This window comes from Beta vulgaris, chromosome 5 (assembly GCF_026745355.1).
Source record: "Beta vulgaris subsp. vulgaris cultivar EL10 chromosome 5, EL10.2, whole genome shotgun sequence".
NCBI lineage: Eukaryota > Viridiplantae > Streptophyta > Magnoliopsida > Caryophyllales > Amaranthaceae > Beta > Beta vulgaris.
The window spans coordinates 28,549,495-28,571,416 of record NC_079206.1 but is presented as its reverse complement, the minus strand read 5'-3'; the positions used below and the strand labels follow the sequence as shown (position 1 = coordinate 28,571,416).

At 36.1% G+C, this 21,922-nt stretch overlaps 1 protein-coding gene and 1 non-coding gene across 2 annotated transcripts; both read right to left on the bottom strand.

Annotated features, from left to right (window-relative positions):
• Positions 1–2,643: 2,643 nt before the first annotated feature.
• LOC104893385 (WUSCHEL-related homeobox 11) lies at positions 2,644–6,792 on the bottom strand. Its single transcript, XM_010679487.2, has 3 exons — positions 5,993–6,792; positions 4,930–5,105; positions 2,644–3,059 (listed from the first exon to the last, which is right to left on the bottom strand). The coding sequence occupies exons 1-3, from the start codon at positions 6,663–6,665 to the stop codon at positions 3,042–3,044; spliced, it is 867 nt and encodes a 288-aa protein (XP_010677789.1). The 5' UTR covers positions 6,666–6,792; the 3' UTR covers positions 2,644–3,041.
• Positions 6,793–19,378: 12,586 nt separating this feature from the next.
• LOC125498148 (small nucleolar RNA R71) lies at positions 19,379–19,485 on the bottom strand. Its single transcript, XR_007274914.2, has one exon. It is a non-coding gene; the product is annotated as a small nucleolar RNA R71 (small nucleolar RNA).
• Positions 19,486–21,922: the final 2,437 nt, after the last annotated feature.

Below are 21,922 nucleotides of genomic sequence, written 5' to 3'. Positions count from 1 at the left end.
AGGGAATTTAACACAACATAACCATATTATAAAACTGCTACTACATTTATTAAAAATATTGAGATATTCCTCCAAGTTGGTTATGAAATGTATAATATAGTGTACATGCAATGTACGTTTTTTTTTTAATTGTTTTTATTATATTGCTAGCCTTGGGAATTAAAGATCCACATAGCACCAAGGTTGCACACCCTCAGTTTTTTTAAGAGTTATTGTTAAGATAAATATTGACGGTGCTATGTGGATCTTTAATTCCCAAGGCTTGCTAGCAAGGACAATCCATTTTTTGTTTCCAGACGTCACGAGATCTAATCTTCTAAGCATTACAATATGTATTGATTTACATTTTAATATCGTTTAGTATGCTTCTTTCAGTTATTTGTTCCCATACTAATACCTTTTGTTCTAGTAGTGTTGACCAGAGTATATCAATATTCTCACTTTACCTTTTTGTTATTTAATCTGAATCTTTTTTCTTATTTTTGTTCCCATAACCTTATTTTTCTGTTATAGCTGACATTCATATACTATTGTTTCTTATAGGTTATTTCGTATAGATATATTAAGCATTCGAGCTTTAAATAGTTTTATTTAAGAGAGAATAGGGAGTAAGGCAATGCAACTGTAGAGATTGGCTAGCACAAATAATATTTGAAATCTATTTTAATTTTGGGATTTATAATTTTTGAATAGGCTCAATCAATTTGGGAAAAACTTTCAAAGAGAAAATAGGTTAGTAACCGTTTTGAACTATCATTCCTATAATTATGTGTATCCAACTTTAAAATTCTGAATCCGTTACTATCTACACTGAAATTTTCACCATTTATGTATATAGAAAAGAACAAGATTTTGTTTATGTTCATTTTTTGGGAACTTTTTTTTAGAAAAACCAATTTGTATTGACATAGCTTATAAAATTTTTCTCTTTTGATCATGAAGTAATAGGTTCATATCTTATAAATAATAGTTTACTATTTGAAGAAGCAAAAATTATTAAAAGAGATGGTCTAATTTTAATGTAAAAGTAGACGTAGTCACTAAACGGATTAAACTAGTCATTGAAGGAAATTAACCTAGTTACTATTGGGCTAATTCTCTTTTAATATTGGGTCTACCATTGCCTGATGCCCTAATCTACACAAATATGGTAAAAGGCATGCATAAACAAGAAACCGTGCCACGTGGCGCTCTTCCTAGGGAGTTTTAGTATATGTAATCCATGTACAATAAAATTTTTTTAGATATTGTGTCATATATGGTTTGATCCCAAAACCTCAAGTACATATACAAAAGTCTTAACCACTAGACTAAGATGTATTTAGTGTTATTATCATAAGTATTATATTAATAAATGAAATTTTTTCTTACCGGGAGCTTAGCCCGGACCTAATAACTAGTTTTAATTTAAAACTAGTTATTAGGCCCGGACTATGCCCCGGGTAAGAAAAAATTTCATTTATTAATATAATACTTTATGATAATCACACTAAATTAAATACAACTTAGCCTAGTGGTTAGACTTTAGTATATGTACTTGAGGTCTCGAGATCAAACCCTGTACTATGCAATTTCTAAATTTTTTATTGTAAATGGATTACATGAAGTAAAACTCCCTACGAAGAGCGCCACATGGCACATTTTCTTGTTTATGCACGCCTTTTAATATATTGGTACTAGCTTTCATATGCACGCGATGCGTGCGTTAATTTTAAAATTTATTATTCTATTAGATACTCCATTCGTACTTTATTTATGATTAAACTTAAATGTGAAAAATTCAACAGTTAGATGAATTTAGATATATTAATTCGCTAATGTAAAAAAATAAAAAGGTTGTGAGTGATTGTTGACATTAATTTATTGTGAATGAATATTGAATAGAAAGAACAAAAATAATGAGTTGGTTTAACTGAATTAAAGAGTATCAAAGGTAGTGAATGTTTAGACTTTTCATGTGCACGTTATGTATGCCATCTTTTTTCTATAAGGTATAAGTATTTTGTCCATTTAATTTTTGATTGAATTATTTGATGCATATACCATTTTGAACTTGTTTTAAATGGCAAGTTGGAATGAGAATTTTTAAATGATTTGCTTTTGTAATTTTTTCATTCCATTAATTAGATCATTAAGGGTATTTTAGTCATTTCAAAAGAGGACACCACACCTCCTCCCTTGGCTTATATAATAGCTTATATAATAGAGATAAATAAGCAATCTCTTATAAAACAAACTCCTGAAGAAGTTACTTATTCTTCCTAAGAATTTGAATTGTAAAATTAGGCTAAGTTGATCACTACTGAAGGGTCGATTGACTAAAGTCTTTTATTTTTATAGTATTTACTCCCTCCTTATGATTTAGTATCACTTCTCCCTAAATGCAATTATGCCTAATCATGTTCTCCTCAAATTAGGCAATAGACATCCATAATAAAATTATTTATATATATATTTTTTATTGCAACCACACTTTCTCTTACAATTTTTTTAAAGAATTCTCTACAAATTAAAAAAGGACCTATGACCTACGACTTCCTGTAACTATATATATGCATTTGAGAAACAAAATCTATGATGGGACAAAATGAGTATATATTCAAATAAAAAATATACAAAGAAAAGTAAAACTTACAAGACAGATTTAGAGAAGGAAAAATTATTTATATAAAATATAATGTTCTATGCAAATGACTCTTGCACCATTTGGCTCCACAATAGTAAAGGCTCATACGTTTGAGAAAGGCAAAATAAAGTTTATTGTTCAATTAATATGCCTTTACTAATCTGAATTCATATGATACAGATCTAATATAATATATAGATTAAACCGTAGCTAGTAGAAGATCTACCTTAAGTAGTTTTACTTTCATTTGATAAGAAGATCTATCTTAACTTTACTTGAGTATAAAATAAAAATTAAAAATATAAAAACCTTGATGATGATGATGATGATCTATCTTAAACTTAAGTATCTTAATTTCTTCAGTGACGCGGAGAAGATCCCAAACTGGTCGGTGGGGTGCAGCTTTTATTCCCATTTAAGTGAGTCTTGGGACCTGCAAATTAAAATCCCAAATATATTTCTCATCAGAAAAATAATTATACTTGATTAATCAGCTGTCATTTGGTAGAATCTAAGTCAGCTCATCGTGGTATTGCTTAAAAACCCTACTTTTTAGAATATACCAGTACTATGTAGGTTGCTTTGTTAAATCATATATAGTGGTGCAAATCCAAGAATTTATGTGTCAATTTTAGCTTCTTTAACTATCATTGATATTGTACTTGTACAGTCTCGTGTTCTTTGACTGCTAGTACAGATCACATTGACCGTTGTTACGCGTAATTCATAACAGTATATATTCCCTAAATAATCGAAATCACTTGGGTTTATTAGGTGTAGAATTTGCATGATACTCCATTACTCCTTCTCTAGTATTTTATCTTACATGTTTGTTTTTTCATCATTGTCAATATATATATTTTAATCTTTAATTATAAGTTATTAGTTTGAGAAATATAAAAATTGATATTTTAATATTACACAATCCAACATATCCAACAATATTGTTAAAACAAATATAACAATCACAAAATAGACTAAAATTTTTCTAATATCGACTAGCATATTCCAAGTGAATATGATAAATAAACCTACTAACATACTTCTTCTGTATTTTTTATAAAATTTCCTACTTGACTTTGCAGATTTACAAATACACTTATTTTACATCTCACATGACTATATTTTTTCTTATATATTGAGAAAAATCTAAAAGATTCTCTCTAATTGTCAATAGTGTTAAGATTATAAGTGGAAAAGATAAAAAAAAATAAAGAGGGAGTAGAATATAATAACCAAATCATTCTAATTTAGTTTTAGATGTGTTTTTAGAATAAAAAGGTCAAAATACATGGATTATGTGAATAGTGTAGAAATTAAAGTGTAAATCTCAAGTAAGAGGACAATTAAACTTTGTTCTTAATAGTATTGAAATAATAGCCACTAACATATTACACTTTTTATAACACATTCGTATGAATTTTGAGGATCAATAAAATTGCAACCTTATATTATTGTGTTTATGGCCTTACCAATATATAATGATAATGGAGCACGTATAATTTTTATAACACATTCTTATGAATTTTGACGATCAATAAAATTGTTTTATAATACCTCCACTTTCTAACTTCTTCCATATTTTCAGTTTGATCCACTACATTAAGTTATTCCCTCTTATTGCTTCATTCCTTTTTTTGATAATTTCCACCCCTTTTCTACCCTAACTTATTCCAGTTGATATACCACTTATACAATGTCAATGACATTCTCCCTTCTATTAAAAAAAAATAAATGCATTTAACTCCCTTTCTCCCGCTCGTCTTGATATCTAGAGCCACAATAAGAGAAAATAACAATATGAAATGGAAGAAGTAGCTAAAATTTAAAAAGGTAATATCACTATATACTAGTGTATTTTAAACATATACTCAATGTTAATAACTTCCAACACCATTGATTTATATTCAAGAAAAGCAAATCAATGTTAATAACTTCCATTAAAACCGAAAAAAAAAGATGTATGCAAGTTTAGAGGTTGAGTATAAGAGGTCAAAAGTAGAAACTATAAGCAATTAGTAAGTGTTAATAACATCAGTCGATGCTTCATTTTATCATATAAATCCCTAAAATACTTATACCATCTTAGAAAAAGTATTTGATATGTATCATTTTTACCCACTAGGGCTACAAAATCAAGTGTACCCTATTAAATATAAGAGGAGAGGGTAGTGTGATTTAACTCTATGAAACTCTTACTAAAATCGACAGAATGAATCCAAGAAGTGTGGTAATAGCATAACAATGTATTGATTCAAGAAAACAAATAGAAGTGAAGAAATTAATAAAATAAGCACACATACTAGGAAGTAGCTCTCGCCATGTTGTAAGCTATGAAGCGAAATTCCAAACTCATTGAAGGCAACAGGCACACCAGAAGAGTGAACCAAAATCACTTCTTCTCCAAACATGGCTTTCATATCAAACGCCCCGTCCGGAATTTGGGTTGCTACTCCATTCAGGAACACTGTTATGATCCCTGCAATTTCAAACTCATAACTTCATTTGCAATTGCAGACCAATGTTGTGTGATGGAAATTTTGTAAGTAAAAAAGCTAGCTACAATTATAAAAGAACTAAGGAAGTATATATATAATGTTTGCCCTAATTTTTTTAAAAAACCAGAGATGTGAAAAGGGGAAAAATGCATATCAAATGAAGAATCTGATCGTTTTCCTCATAATAGGTTTTGCATTGAAGTGTAATTAACATAGAGAAATAAGGGGGGGGGGGGGAATTAATGTAGAAGATGCATGAGCATTTTGTGGGTGTCAGTTGTAACACTTTAGGTTAAGTTAAATTATGTGTGCATGTGCTAGGAAATATGGAGATATATATAACAGTATTTTTGTCAAACACAACAAACAATATCTATCGTTGAATGCTAGAAAAGTTTACACAAGTTAGTTCAAAAAAGATTCATTTTTACAAATTAACTTTTCACTTATTATTACCTTGAGAGTCCCACTACAGTAGTATAAAATATGAGAGTTATATAACCTTTGTTTTAAGGGTTTATTAATTAATCTCATCATTACCAAATGCATGAAAAACAAATAAAACGACTTCCTTTTCAAGCGCTATTAACTAAAATCTCACAAAATAACTCCTAAAAACAATGTAATTCTTGAGTGCTACAATCAAATTCTTCCCAAACAAAAGTATATAAAAAAGTAGTAGAAGAAAAAAAAAATGTAGAGAAAATCATTGTAAAAAGTTAAGAAAAAGCGAGATTGGATATTAATATATACCTAGTACAAAAGGTTCCAATTTTATAAGTCTTCTTATATAAAGTGACCCTAAAAGGCACATGAATTTGTGAAATTGAAGGATTATTAATTAAAATGAGAAACTTTGATTAATTACCTGATTGAAAGTCCAGATTCGGTGTATCAGAAGGGCAGTCGATTTCATGAGTAGGATTAATTATACTCATTTGGCCAGAAAAAGTACCAAAAACGTCACCACAATCAGCAAAAGTGGTAGAAATAGTAGCACTAGTGTTCGATGGTGCAAAACATGCAACACTAGAAGAAGCTGCTGCAGCAGCTGTTGTGCATGTACTAGATATACCATTCTGTTGCTCATGAGGATGATGATGCCCAAAATCATACAAGCTTGCACTACCACCACCTAACAAAGACGTTGGGCCCATCGAACCCGGAAGTGGCGGTGGTGGTGGAATAGCGGCAGAGGCTGCGAGTGAGGCCTGAAGTTGGCGTTGGCGGCGGCGAGAGCGAGAGCGGCGGTTTTGAAACCAGTAAAAGACGTTGGCATCACCAACAGCACCAAACTTCTCTAAAAGTTTTCGAATTCGGACGGTTTCTTCTTTAGGTGGGTTTACCATACCACTGTTGAAAATGGATTCAAGTATGAGTATTTGCTCTGGTTTTGGTGTCCATCTTGACCTTACCGGCTCACCACTAGTGTTGTTGTTTCTGTCTCCTTTGCTACTGCTAGTACTAATAATACTCCTGCTGTTGTTTTCACTACTTGTATTATTATTATGGTTGGTCTGATTGATTGCTTGATCTTCCATAACTTCTATGAAAATATTTGGGAGGTAGAGAATTTGGGGGAAAAAAAGGTATAGGAAGTAGTATAGTATAAATTATGGAATGAGAATGCACATGATAGTGCACAGTACCCTAGCACTGTATATGGTTTAAAAAGGAACTATGTTGCCTGTCCCTTACATATATATACATATAATAATTATACTTCATCAGTTCTGTTTTAAATGAAACGTTTGTTTTTCATGCAAATCAATACAATTATTTATTCATTAATATCTTTAGTTGTGCATACGTAAAAAAAATTTATAATTTGATAGTTGTTTGGGAAATTTGTCCACGGTGTCCAGCTCCCATAAATGGGTTGACGACATCAGCAAAAGAGATGTGGGCCCACATCAAAAATCCTGATGCGACCCCATAAAGGTCTCCTTGCCCAAAGTCAACAAAGGCCCATCTCAAACAGGAAAATATCCCATAATTTCTCAAATAGAAGGGAGGCCACGTGATCAATAAGGAACATCCTTTTAGGGTTACCTTTCTCGAGATCCTCAAACCTATAAATGGGACCAGTCTTATCAATGAACAAATAATGAATACTCACCTAATTAAACTACAACATATCTCTTTACAATTACTCACTTTCTCTCTCTACCTCAAATGACTTGAGCATCGGAGGGGCTTTCCCAAGAACACCCCCGAGCCAATTCTACTGTTTTGCGGTATCTTCGGTGACAAGACTCAGGATTACATTCTAATTCGAGAATCAGATCTCTCCAATCACACATCACTTCTTTTATCAGTTTCTAGACATAAATAGTTTGGCGCCGCATCTGGGGATACTACATCTCAAAGTCACCATCGAGAGGAACATGGCACCCTGAAGGAAAATAACCCGAGCCTCGTTATCACGTCACCCAACACCGCTTCAATCCCAGCAACCCAATGTGCTGGTCGAATCCCTCACGCTGGACAACGAGGGATCTACTCCTCGAAATGAAGAGACATCCATCCCTCGGGAATAACACCAACCCGATCCACCTCCAATAACCATGGCTGACATAGAAAGAATAGCTCAGCAGCTGAATGCGAACATGCAACGAAGTCTGCAAGAGCTAATAGTGGGAATCCCCCACCTCAACCAAGGAAACATTCAGCAAAATCAAAAGGAACCCAGAGAACTTGCTCGGGGGAACCCCGACCTCGGGAAACCCCACCCTTTGAATCCCTAACTGGGGCGAACAACGAGGGGAGAAAATTCCTGACAAGTGAATTCCTAATGAGTGGCTGATTCTGATGCTTGGTGGATCATAGAAAACCGTCGGCGATAGCAAGAGCAGGATGCCAGAAACATAATAATAACAAAAAGAGGGTCGACCAAGAGAAAACTCATCAGGAACAAGCCCACTCTCATACTCCTCGCCGGGAACGAGAGGGCACTCCATTAGAATCCAAGAGGCGTGCTTAATTTCATGAACCCTTTCAGCCGTGAAATCATGGAAGTCTCCAATCCTAAAAAGATCAAAGTCCCCCAAATGGAACAATACTCGGGCAATACTGAACCTGTCGATCACATGGCGGCTTACAAAGCCCAGATGAATGTGAAGACAGGTTGTGAGGCGGCGTGGTGCTGATACTTCCCCACAACACTCACAGGGCTGACACTTAGTTGGTTCTCGAGAATATCTCCACGCATCATCACCAATCTCTTAGTGTTAGAAGCATTGTTCCATCAACACTTCATATCAGGTTGTAGACACAAAAAGACGAGCATTCATCTAATGTCTAGCAAGCAACAAGAACATGAAAGCTTGGTTAACTATATCAAGAGGTTCAACAAAGAATCCCTGAAAATTTCTGACTTACAAGACGGAGTTGCCTTCACCTCCCTAATGTCAGGACTCTGGCTTGAAAAGTTCATATGGTCGTTGGCAGAGAATGAGGAAACCGCGTTCATCGAGGCTATGCCTCAGGCTCAAAAATTATATCCAAGTGTCAGACATTTGCAAACCAGTATCAGAGAAGCCGAAAAAGAGAAAAGGCGATAACCCTTACCGAGAATAGAACAAAAGTACCAGAAAACAACCAAATCGTCACGAGAATTACCGACAACGGGAACGATCCACGATTTAAAAAAAAAATAAACCGAAGAGAAATCTACCTCGACATAACACAAATCTGTCTTACCCAACCCTCCCTCCATCAAGGCATCCAAGGATAGGAGAGATCAAAGGTTGTGGTGTGAATACCATCTTGAGTGTGGGCACACTAGAAAAGATTGTCGAGAATTAAAGAAGACACTATATGATCACTTAGCGGATCAAGGCAAACTAAATAGATATCTCAAATACCCTCAAGAGGAGAAAGGGAAGTATAAGGAGAGTCGACAAGGAAGTGATCATACCGAAGGAGTCGTGGGAGTCATATCTAGAGGCATGGCTTCGGGTGGCCTAACCAGACGCCCCCGCAAATATCACATATACTCTCTTAGACACCAAGTGCTAGAAGTAGAAACGGAACCCCACCACATGCCCAATAATGACTTTCGGTAGGCCTAGCCGTCCAATCTGCACACCTCATAATGACTCGTTTCTTATCGAAATGAAAGTCACCAATTCAAAGGTGAAGAGGGTACTCGTGGACAACGGGTCATCAGCCGATATTATCACTCTCGACTGCCTCTAGAAGCTCAAGAATGACAAAGGATACCTGGCCCCAAACAGTCAACCACCGATAGGCTTCAAGGGGAGAAGTTGTACACCCAGTCGGGACAGGTCAGCTAGCAGTCTGACTAGGAGAGAAATGTCAAGGAAAAAGCCTACCAGTTGATTTGCTGGTGGTAGATGTTCCTCTGCTGTACAATATCATCATAGGCTAGCCTACACTTAACCGGGTGAATGTTGTAATATTCATATATCAACTGCTCATACAATACGAAACCGATAATGGGTAGGCCGAGAAGCTATATGGTGATAAACAGACAGCTCGAGAGTGCTATACAAACAATTTCACGGGGTTGGGTGACCCTGGGGAGCGACCCAAGAATAGAAAAAGAGAAGACATAGAGGACAACCACTACTAAAAAAATAGCCTTTAGGAGAGCTTAAATAGCAACACTTGTTAAAAAAAGTGTTGACTTTAAGAATTGATGGAACAAATTGGAGCACTTTTAACAAAGCGTTGCCACTTTCCAATTTTTTGTGAACAAAAAAGCGCGCATAAAATTAAAAAAAAATTCAAAACTCCCACAACTAAAACAGGTAAGCCTAAACTAAGAAGAAAAAACAAAGCCCTAATTTACTCCAACTCTTAGTTTCACGCAACTCCAAATTCTCTACGCTCGAACAACAAAGCCCTTCCCTTTCAGCAACTCCGAATTCTCTGCACTCGAACAAGATCCAGTTTCACGCTTCGAAATTTGAAGACTCCAATTCCTTTCAGTAAGATCCAGTTTACTTAAAAATTTTCATTGGGCAAGACTCCATCGTATTTCGCTCAACAAGTAGGTATTCTTTTTATCAAAGAATTTTACTCAATTACAATGCGATTTATGGATTAATGTTGCTGGTATGAATTTCATTGAATTCGAATTATAGAATATTTGTTGGTTTTCTTTCTATGTAACTTTCATTTAATTCGAATTATTGCTGCAAAAAAAAATCCGTTCTTTAATTCGGAAATTGAGACTCCATTCGATATTGCTGGTACGAATTTCATTGAATTCGAATTATAGATGAATCTTGCTGGTATTTCTTTCTATGTGACTTTCAGTCAATTCGAATTATCGCTGCAAAAAAATCCTTCTTTAATTCGGAAATTGTATTCGATCATTCACCTTCTCCTTCGATTCAACACAACCATGAGTTTTAGCATCATCCTTCTTTTGATTGTCTATATTGCTGTTTTTGTTTGACAATATTTAAAATGCAACAGTTGAGAGGTTAGGAAAAACAAGAGAAGAATAGTGACCCAACATGCATATTGAAGTAGAGAATAAATTATATTGAGTACTTGATTTAAATTTAAAGTAATACAATAATATTCCAGTGGTAGTTTATAACAATGGTTAAACACATTGCTTTGGAAAACATTCATCATGTGAGAAGTTGTATTGATGTCAATCACACTGACTGGGTTATATAAATTCTGAAATACATTCATAGTTGTAGAATTTGTCTGTCATTACAACTGAGCTTAAACTTCGGGATCCCACAGAACTTGGGCCTATTTCCTCCCCAAAACGGGAATCCGATATCCGAAATATTCCCGCATGAGTATAGAGTAGAGCATGCTCTGTAGTTTACATCTTCACCATTTGACAAGGGAACACCTAAGGAAATAATAATGATGAAGGTTATGAAAGGGAAATGGATGCCAACGAAAGTAAAAACCATTTTATATGTTTGTTTTTCTCTTGTTGAGTTTTCCATGGAACTCATAGTCTCATACAGTCATATATATACTTATATGAAAGACAGCATAAAAGATGAATGTTATTAAGAAACTTCAAACTTTGTAGGCCAAAAGACTTTGAACTTTCTCGGTTTCTGTTGATGTGATACCCCTTTGTTTTGTCTAGTTCAAATTTCTTAATACCTAAGATTTATTTACTTTTTGCTTAGAAAATTCAAAGTATTGATTTTTTTTTTGATTTCTTGTCATGTAATATAAGTAATTATTTGTATCTTATTATATCTATCATTTTTAAAAGATAGAATCTTTTGCTTTGGTTGATTAGTGATGCAGAATCAATACTCTCTTACCAGACCTATTGTCAAAGTGAAGTTTCATTAATTTGCAAACCTGCTCGATTTCTATTAGTGTGTAAGTTAGTATATTGTTACCTATTGTCAAATTTATCGTGTATATGTTATATGTAATGACCCATTATTAATCATGATATTTGAATGCCTTTTTTTTTTTCCAGTTTAGTTAATCATGGATTTGAGGCAAATTAAAGAAAATTTGACTTGGCCAATAAAGGCAGCACAATATCGACTAGGAGTTGAAGGGTTTATGAGTTATGCTATTAAGACTTTAACATGTGATAATGGTAAACTTAGATGTCCTTGTATGAAGTGTGTTAATCACAAGCTTTTGAGTCCAGATGATGTAAATTTGCACTTGCTTCATTTTGGAATGATGCATAATTACACTATCTGGATTTTTCATGGTGAAAAAGTGGATCAAGTTCCCATTTCAAGTCCTTCTGAACCTGTGGTAGAAGATGAGATTTTACCGTATATACAGATATGCGAAAGTTGGTGCATAACGCATATGGTCATCGAGATGATGATATAAACAAAGCGAGAATGTTGACCAAAGCACTCATGGCCAAAATAAAGAAGCCCAAGACTTTATACGCTTCTCAATGACGCTGACACAGAGTTATGGCCCGAATGTGAATTAACCAAGTTGTCATTTTTAGTACTTCTTTTTCATATTAAGAGTACTAACAAATGGACTAATAAGTCTTTTAATGACCTACTAGGATTTTGTCAACTTGCAATTCCTAATAGTGCAAATTACCCAAGTCATTTGCAGAGGCTAAAAAGGTCACTCAGAAGTTAGGCCTTGGCTATATTAAAATACATTCATGCCCAAATCACTGTCAGCTTTATTGGAAGGATAAGGCTAATGATGATAATTGCTCAGTTTGTGGTGCTTCTAGGTGGAAAAGAGTAAGTGAGCAGACTACTTCAACAGGACGAAAGAAGAAAAAAGGAACTCCCACAAAAGTATTATGCTATTTTCCTTTAAAGCCTAGACTTAGGAGATTGTTTATGTCGAAGCACACTGCCTCCTTGATGAGGTGGCATGATCATGAACGTAAAGAGAACAAAGAGGTTTTAGGGCAACCGGCTGATTCAGAAGCTTGGAAGAACTTTGATAGTAGGTATCCTATATTTGGTAAAGATAGTCGCAATGTTAGGCTTGGACTTGCTAGTGATTGTTTTAATCCCTTTGGGATGATGAGCTCTACTCATAGTTGTTGGCCTATAGTTTTGGTGTCGTATAATTTTCCCCCATGGTTATGTTTAAAAAAGTCATCTCTTATCCTTTCAACACTAATTCCCGATCCAACTAGTCCTGGAAACAAAATTGATGTATCTATGCAGCCCCTTATTGAGGAGTTTCTCGAGCTTTGGAATATTGGGAGTGAGACTTATGATGCTTTTAAGGATGAAAATTTCAATATGCTTGTTGGGCTATTATGGACAATCAGCGACTTTCCAGCTTCTGGAATGCTCTCCAGCTGGAGTGCACATGGGGAAAAGGCATGTCCTTGTTGCAACATTGACACAGCTTGGCTAAAAAATGGTCACAAGTATTCTTTTTGGGCTCATCGTCGTTGGTTAGATTTCGACCATGCATTTCGACTGAATAAGGAAGCTTTTAACGGAGAGGAAGAATTAAGAGCAGCCCCCATGAATCGAACAGGGACAGATGAGTTGCACCAAATAGAGGAGATTTCATAATTCTCTAGTTCGAACACTTGGAAGAAAAAGAGTCCTTTGTGGTCATTGTCGTACCGGGAATCTCACTTAATTAGACACAACTTAGATGTTATGCACATAGAAAAAAATGTGTGTGATAATGTGATTAATACATTGTTGAACGTAGAAGGAAAGTCTAAATATAATCTGAAAGCTCGCCTTGATTTGAAAGAATTAGGAATACGGAAGGAACTTCACCCAGATAACAAAAAATTCAAATAAGTGGTATTTGCCACCTGCTGCATACACAATGTCTAGAAATGAAAAGCAAGTTTTATGTAGAACACTTCATGGAATTAAAGTTCCAAATGGTTATGCTGGAAACATTTCTCGATGTGTAAATCTTCAACAAGCCAAGTTGGTTGGGCTAAAAAGCCATGACTGCCATATTTTAATGCAACAAATCCTTCCTATTGCATTACGAGGGATTCTCTCAAAGGATGTAGTAGGGGTTTTATCTGATTTATGTGGCTATTTTAGAGAAGTATGTAGTAAGAATGTACATGTGGATGACCTTAAACAACTTGAGAAACAAATACCTGTCATCATGTGCCACCTCGAAATGATATTTCCACCTAGTTTCTTTACTGTGATGGCGCATTTAGTTGTTCATCTAGCAACCCAAACAAAGCTTGCAGGAGCAATGATGTTTAGGTGGATGTATTTTTTTGAAAGATATTTTGGCTCATTAAAGTCCCATGTGCGTAACAAGGCTCATCCTGAGGCTTCCATTGCCGAAGCAATCTCGGCTCTTGAATTTGCCAATTTTTCTTCATGATACCTTCAAGGATTCAACTCTAGTTTAAGTAAACTTTTGGGAATATCTGACGATATTGCACAAGTAGAGTCTTTAGTAATTCTAGGAGAGTTTTCATTCTTCTCACAAGTTGGAAAGCCTGCTGGGAAGCATATGACACACACTATTACCCAAATGAGCAAGATACAAGCACATCGTTACGTGCTATTCAATTGTTCACAAGTCGCTGAATATCTCAAGTTAGTATCTTAATATCTTTTGAATTTTATATAACATGCTACTTAGTAATCTACTAATAATTCTATCCTAACATATAATTGTGTATGTAGAGAACATGCTTCAGAACTTAAGAGAAGTAGTCGTCCAAGACGCTTATCATTGAAAGATATTGAGCGTTTACAACATGAATCCTTTCATGATTGGTTTAAGCAACATGTAAGCATCATAATTAAGACTTTTTTTAGTTTATTCATTAAATTGATAATTAACGGTACTACATTTGCAATAGGTGGATAAATTGGAGAGAACAAATGGCATAGGTTTTCTGAGAGAAGAAATACGCATGCTCGCAAGAGGTCCACTTGATGTTGTCACAAAATACCAAGGATACAATGTCAATGGTTTTACTTATAGAGCCAAATGTTATGACAAGTGTACTCAAAATAGTGGTGTCGTTGTAATTGCAAAGCCATCAAGTTATGCGAGTGCAAATGATAGGATCGGAATCCAATTTTGGGAGATGTTGCATACTATGGGCAAATAGTAGATGTCATCGAATTGAAATACTTAGGAGGGTATTCAGTGGTATTATTTAAATGTAACTGGTTTGATGCTACCATTGGAAGGGGAGTAAAAAAGGACAACTCTGGTTATACACTTGTCAATACCTCTCGCTTGACACACACGGGGAAAAGATTAGAAGATGAGTCGAATATTTTTGCAACACAAGCGGAACAAGTATTCTACATACAAGATCATGTTGATGCGGATTGGTCAGTTGCTATAAAGATGAAGCCAAAGGATGTGTATAACTTAGGTGAAGATGATATGCAGGAAGATTGTGAGACAAATCCATACCATGTTTCTTTTTTGAATATAATACCTAGTGATGTTGATGGGAATACTAGATGGGTTGGGACGGGTGTGGAAGGAATCGAGGTTGATGATGAGTAGTTTTAAATAATTATATTGATTATATGGATTTTTTTAATTTAGTTAGAGTTTTTTAGTTTCTAGGACATTATGATGAAAACTATTTATTATCTGGGTTATGTGCATTTTGGTTGTTTGTTTTGTGACACTCTTATATATTGATAATATAATTTTTATTGTTACTGTTCTGTTTTTGTCATTATCTTGTATTTTTGTTTATAGGTTAATGGCTAATCACAAGGGTCATAAGAGGTTGCGAAGGACTACGGTTAATACAAGTATGAATGAAATAAGTGGTAGAAGTGTAGTGCAACCAAACAACTCAGAGCCAAATAACTCAAGAATTAGGGATGAGATTCAACAACATCAAAGTGTTTCTTCTGCCCAAAATCAAGGAAATATTGAAGGGTCTACATCTCATGATCAACATGAAGAACATCGAGTTTATAATTACATTGTGCAAGGTAGAGTATTTCCATATCTATCTCTAATTAAGTTAATTCTTGTGAGGTTTTTAACTAGTAATGATTTGTAGCTCATCTGTACCAACAAGTTATATGTTATGCCATGTTATATAGTCTAAGTATATTTTCTAATGGAAGTGTGTTCTAAGTGTCCTTTAGCATATACTCAGTATTCAATAGTTGTTCTAGTAGAAACTCTCTACCATACATGCAAATTTTTAACTTATCTTTGAGCTTATGCAAGTAAGATAGTATGTTGCACTTTTAATGGAAACAGATTCGAATGGAAATAGAAAGCGTGGAAAAACTGTGTTAGCAGATATATGGAATATGCCTCAAGGCCATCAAATTGTTGTCGATTTCAATAAGGAGATGCAGCCTGTTAGAGAAGAAGGGGGGTACTTGGTGCTTTTTTAGGGACAATTGCAAAAAATGGGGATCTTTGCTCTCTAAGTTATACAAGATGGGATCATCTGAAAAAAGGTTGCAATAAGAACAATGAAAAGATGATATTGAAGGAAGTTGAGGTAATCAAAATTACAATCTCAATTGTATATTTTTACTTTTTGAAAGATTGAACATTAATTATTATAAATTCACACTCCCTTTTATACTAGTATTCTTTTAACTCGTGTATTTTTCAGGCAAGATTTCTTTATCCAAAAGCTAGTGAGTATTGGATATTGAAATCAGTTGGATTTAAATGGAAGGATTACAAGTGTTACTTGAAAGGAAAATATTATAATGATGATGAAGACATTACCATTTTGCATAATCGATGTCCAACAGATGTAGATAATAATCAGTGGATTAGCCTTGTTAATTTCTGGAGATCCGATGAGGGACAGGTGCATTTATTTGTGTTCATATATTTAATGGTGTTGAATATGATTCTGTGAATTGTGAACCATGACATGTACATTCTTATGCATGCTGATGCTTCAATTTTTATAGAAGAGAAGCAAACGGGGAAAAGAATCACTTGCAAAGGCTAAAGCAAAGCCAATTTCTACAACTGGTACAAAGAGTCATGCTCGTGTTCGTGAAGAATTGGTAAAGTTTTGGTTTTTTTTATTTGTGTATGTTATGGCTGAATTTTTTGACAGGATGACACTGACGCAACGACGCGATGAATCGATGACATGATGCCATCTGACATGATGACGATGTAAATGTGACCCGAAGACACAGCGAAGGACGCGAGATTGGAGCAGAGCATTTAATGGTAACGGTCCAGCTAAATAAGGAAGGAGTGTTATGAGCCATAAATTCAGCCGTTGAAGAGCACAAATCAAGATGTTGGAGCGTAAGCATAGAAGATCTCCCATGATTGAAGCGCAAAGTTAATGTAATAATTAGTGAATTCATTTTTTTATTCGTTGGAAAAAAAGCCAAGGAAAAAAGAGGGCATATAAAAGGGAGAGAGAGGTCATTGACGAGTTTTTTACGTAACATTATTGGAAGAACACTAGAGAGAATTTAGCACTCTTGTAATGACAGTCAGTTACTAAGAAAGATAGTGAACTATATTAGTTTGGTGGATCTCCAACCACCCGCGGTTTTTCACTCACCTTCATTGGGGTTTTTTGCGTCACCATATTTGTGTGCTCATCCCCTTTGATCCCCTTTGCATTCTGTTGTCGCGTTGTCTTTAACATAATCTGGTTAAATCGTCCCAAGACTTTAATTTCGTGGTAAGTGACAAATTTTAACATAAACAATTTGGCGCCCACCGTGGGGCATAATGATATTATGATTTTATATAGAGTTTTCTCCCCTATTCATGTGCTAAAAGTTATGGTTATGGTGCTCTTAGGAGCCATTTGGTACTAACTCTCTCCATCTAGTTGTGGTTTGATGTTTTGTATTGGATTGTAGTTTTTAGGTAGCTATTACCTACCTTATATGATTGCGCACTGGATTAGAGAGGTTGGACGCTGAATTTCTAGATGATGCTTTCCGGGACTTTGAGCAAAGGACGAACAAGAAACGAAGCTTATGCTGGCCGACCTGACAGGATCGGGCGGCCCAGCCCGATCGGGCGAAGAGACAACTTTTATGGTTCTGCTGCGGGCCCGATCGGGCGTTCAACGCCCAGTCGTATTTCGGTGTTTCACCTGATCGGGGGACCTGGCCCAACGTCGGGCGCCCCTGCCAGCTACTTTTGCCTGCCATGTTATCAAACCGCCCGATGTCATCGGGCGGATCAGCCCGATCTCATCGGGCGACTGCGGGTTTTTGGTTTTTTCCTTCGCTTTGGAGCCCGATGCCATCGGGCATCTTTGGCCCGATCGGGCGACTGATGAGACGGGTTTTTTAATGATACGGGCCCTTCTTTCGAGATTTTTCTATTGTTTTAGGGCTTGTATAAATAGAAAAATCAGAATTATTAACTCCTATCTAGTTTTATTATTAGTTTTCTCTAAGAGTTTTCAAGAACCTTAATTTATGCTTTGTGATTTCAATTCAAGATCAAACCTTTTGCTTATTCATAGTTCAATATAATTCGGTAATCTTTCTTCTTATTCTTTGTTATTTCTTCCATTGTTAATTATATTTTTTCTTAGTTATTTGCCATGTTTCAAAGTATGAGTTTTTATAGATTCTTGTTATTGTTTTATGATTATGAGTGAGTAGTTCTATATCTAGAATTGTGGAGATCTATGTATGCAATGAGGGATTGATAGATTAGTTTGATTATCTTGTATTTCAACTGTTTCCTTTGATTGATTCTTCATGCTAGGATTATAAGTTAGGCCTGATTTATATTTCTATTGTTGCAATACTGAATCTACTTCGAGAGGAGAGATACCGTATAGGCTTTCAATTATTAGGCAAAGTGACCCTTGACTATGCGAGAGCGGCTGGGTGATCTTTGAGGGAGGTAATGTTCGAGAGAAATTACATGTGCCCTAGACATTGACTTACTAGGTGGTTATTATTTATCCTGATTTCCCGAATTGTATGCATAGTGATCCATGATTCTAGTACTTTATTAATATATTTACACCTTCATATTTAATTCTGTACTGTTTAGTTAGTAACACAACCATTCATCTGATTTCGTTAGTTAATATTAGAGTTCAGATACATATATAACTTCTCCCTGTGGATTCGATCCTGACTTCCCTGACTACTAGTTAGTGGACCGTAGGTTATTTTTGATTAGGTGATACGACTTTAGCCTTCAAATTTTGGCGCCGTTGCCGGGGAGACGGTTTATTTTATTTTGTCTGAATTATAGTATTAAACTAACCTCTACTCTGAAGAACACCTGTTCTTTGGAGCATCTCACGTTTGTTTTAGTGTTTTTGGTGTATGAGCAGGAAATTGAAATCCCAAATCTCATCCCGTTCGATCCGAGATTGAAAAGACCGCTCGTAGACTCAGAAAGAAAACTAAACAAGCTAAGCTGTCTGCAGGGACACCCTCCCAAAAGACACCTCTCCACCATCTTCCCCACACAAGAAACCCCCACCTCACCTATTCTCTCAACATGGGTGAGAATGTTACTCGAACCTTCAGAGACTATGCACAACCATCTCCTGATAACGTGCCTACTGGGGTACGGATGCCCACTATTGCTGCTACAAATTTTGAGATCAAGTCTCATGTTCTGAATATGGTTCAGAACAATCAGTTCGCTGGGTTACCATCTGAAGACCCAAATCAGCACTGCAGAGATTTTTACAGTGTTGTGCTACTCAGAAGCAAGCTGGTGTTACTCCTGATGAGATGAAACTCCTCTATTTGGTTTCTCTCTGCGCGATAAAGCTTTGTTCTGGTATATAAGCTGCCTTCCACCATCACCACCTGGCCAGAACTTTCCAAGATTTTTCTATCAAGTGGTACCCTTACCAAAAAATGCAGATATGAGACATGATATAGTTACTTTCACCCAAGATCCTGGTGAATCTCTATATGAAGCTTGGGAGCGGTTCAAGGATCTGCAGCGTCTATGTCCTCATCATGGGTTGGACCAGTGGTACTTGTGTCAGATTTTCTACACTAGAGTTGATGCAGATACACGACGGGTAATTGATGGAGCATCTGGTGGGTTCTTCATGGATAAAGCAATTGAGGAAGGGTATGAACTTTTGGAGAAGCTAGCATCTAATCAAGCCTCTACCATTCGTTCCTCTTTGAAAAAGGGGGTAAACATGATGTTGAAGCCATTTCCTACTGTCTGGGCAACTAGCTACTCTAACTCAGAAATTGATCTCCTGAAGTTAGGTAATGATTCCCCCCACATGAGTGTTAATGCGATGGCTAGTGCTTCTAACTATAATGTTCACCTATGTGATGCTTGTGGAATGTCTGGGCACAACTCTCAAGAGTGTCCTGCGCTTGGAAATAACTGTGAGGCCGTCAATGCTTTCCAGTCACAACCTAGGAACCAGTTCAACCCTATTCCAACACCTAAATCCTGGGTTAAGACACATCCAACCTCTCATATAGGAGTACTAATGTGTTGAACCCTCAACCTCAACAACCATATCCACCTCAACAACAGGGTCAACAATACCAACCTTCACAACAAGCTCCACCTGGTTTTCAGAGAAATCAAGCACCTCCACAGCCTGCTCCTCTGCTGACCCAGCCATGACAGAGTTGAAGAATATGATGTTCCAGATGCAGAAGGGTTCAATGCTTTTCAAGCTGACACAAAAGCTCAACTGGAAAATTTGGGCACGCATAACAAGATGTTGGAGACTCAACTAGCTCAGTTGGCTAGTTCTTCTGCTAGTAGGCCACCTGGGGCCTTACCTTCACAATCAATGCAACCAAGGGACACTGCCAATGCCATCACTCTTAGGAGTGGAACACATTATGATGGTCCCCCAATGCCTAAGGATGGTCCGGTTGAGCCAGAAAAAAATGCAGATCACTGAAACTTCGTCAGCTCCTGAGGCTACCACCAACACAATGCAGAGAAGCAGAAGTACCTGAAAAAATTCCTCCACCACTCCTGCGATAAAGGTTCCATTCCCACTCGTCTATCAAAGAATAAGCTGGATCACCAACTTGGTAAGTTTATGGAGGTAGTGAAAAATCTTCAGGTAACTGTTCCATTTACTGAACTCATTACTCAAGTACCTGCATATGCTAAATTTTTGAAGGAAATTTTGACTAGGAAAAGAGCCTTTAATGCAGTAGAAACTGTTGCCTTTACTGAAGAATGTAGTGCTCTTTTGCAAAATCAATCCCTCCTAAATTGAAAGATCCGGGGAGTTTCTCCATCCCTTGTAATATTGGCACCATATTTATTGACAAAGCCTTATGTGATTTAGGTGCTAGTGTTAGTGTCATGCCCTTGACTGTTTGTAAAAAGCTTGACATGGGAGATTTAAAATGTACCAACATTACTCTTCAAATGGCTGACCGTTCTGTTAAATACCCCCTAGGTATCTTAGAGGACGTTCCTGTGAGGGTAGGTAAATTTTACATTCCTGTGGATTTTGTTGTGTTGACATGGAAGAGGATACTCAAATCCCAATCATTTTAGGGAGACCATTCCTTCATACTGCTGGAGCTGTCATAGATGTAAAAATGGGAAATTAACTTTGACTGTGGGGGATGATAAGGTAACTTTTAGTTTGACCAATGCTTTGAAAAGTCCCATGCTAGAGGAAGCCTGTTACAGAATAGATGTCATTGATGTGCTGGTTAATGATGACATGCCTCAATCCCTTTGCGGGATCCACTGGAGGCTTTGCTTTGTTTTACCTTTCCACAGGTGATGATATTATCCGGACTACTGAAGTGGATGCTTGGGAAGCAGCTTTTACCTGTGTCGAGCTTGATGGTATTACCACTCATGAGGATGAACGGTTAGTATGTGCTACTCCACCGGTAGAGGTAAAGAAACCTGAACTGAAACCCCTTCCCCCTTCTCTGCGATATGCTTTTCTGGATGATTCTGAAAATTGCCCTGTGATTGTTAGTGCTGCATTAAATGATGGTCAAATGTCTCAACTTTTGTCTGTTTTGCGACAACATAAAAAGGCATTGGATATAATATTGATGATTTGAAAGGCATAAGCCCTGACTTTTGCATGCATAAAATTCATCTTGAGGATGATCATCGTCCTAGTATACAAGGTCAGCGTCGTTTGAACCCGAATATGCAGGAAGTTGTCAAAAAAAAGGTTATGAAATTGCTTGATGCTGGGATTATCTATCCTATTTCTGATTCTAAGTGGGTGAGTCCAGTTCAAGTGGTTCCTAAAAAGGGCGGTACTACTGTAGTTAAAAATGAGAAAAATGAATTAATTGCTACAAGAGTAGTTACTGGGTGGCGTATGTGCATTGATTAATTAAATGTTGCCACTAAGAAAGACCATTTTCCCCTTCCCTTCATTGATCAGATGTTGGAACGTCTAGCTTGTCATTCTCATTTCTATATCTAGATG

Excerpts from the sequence above, each read along its gene's own strand:
- LOC104893385 (XM_010679487.2), bottom strand. The coding sequence starts at position 6,665 with ATGGAAGATCAAGCAATCAATCAGACCAACCATAATAATAATACAAGT. Across the intron at positions 5,106-5,992 it reads GAATCTGGACTTTCAATCAG|GGATCATAACAGTGTTCCTG; the intron begins GTAATTAATCAA and ends TTGAAATTGCAG.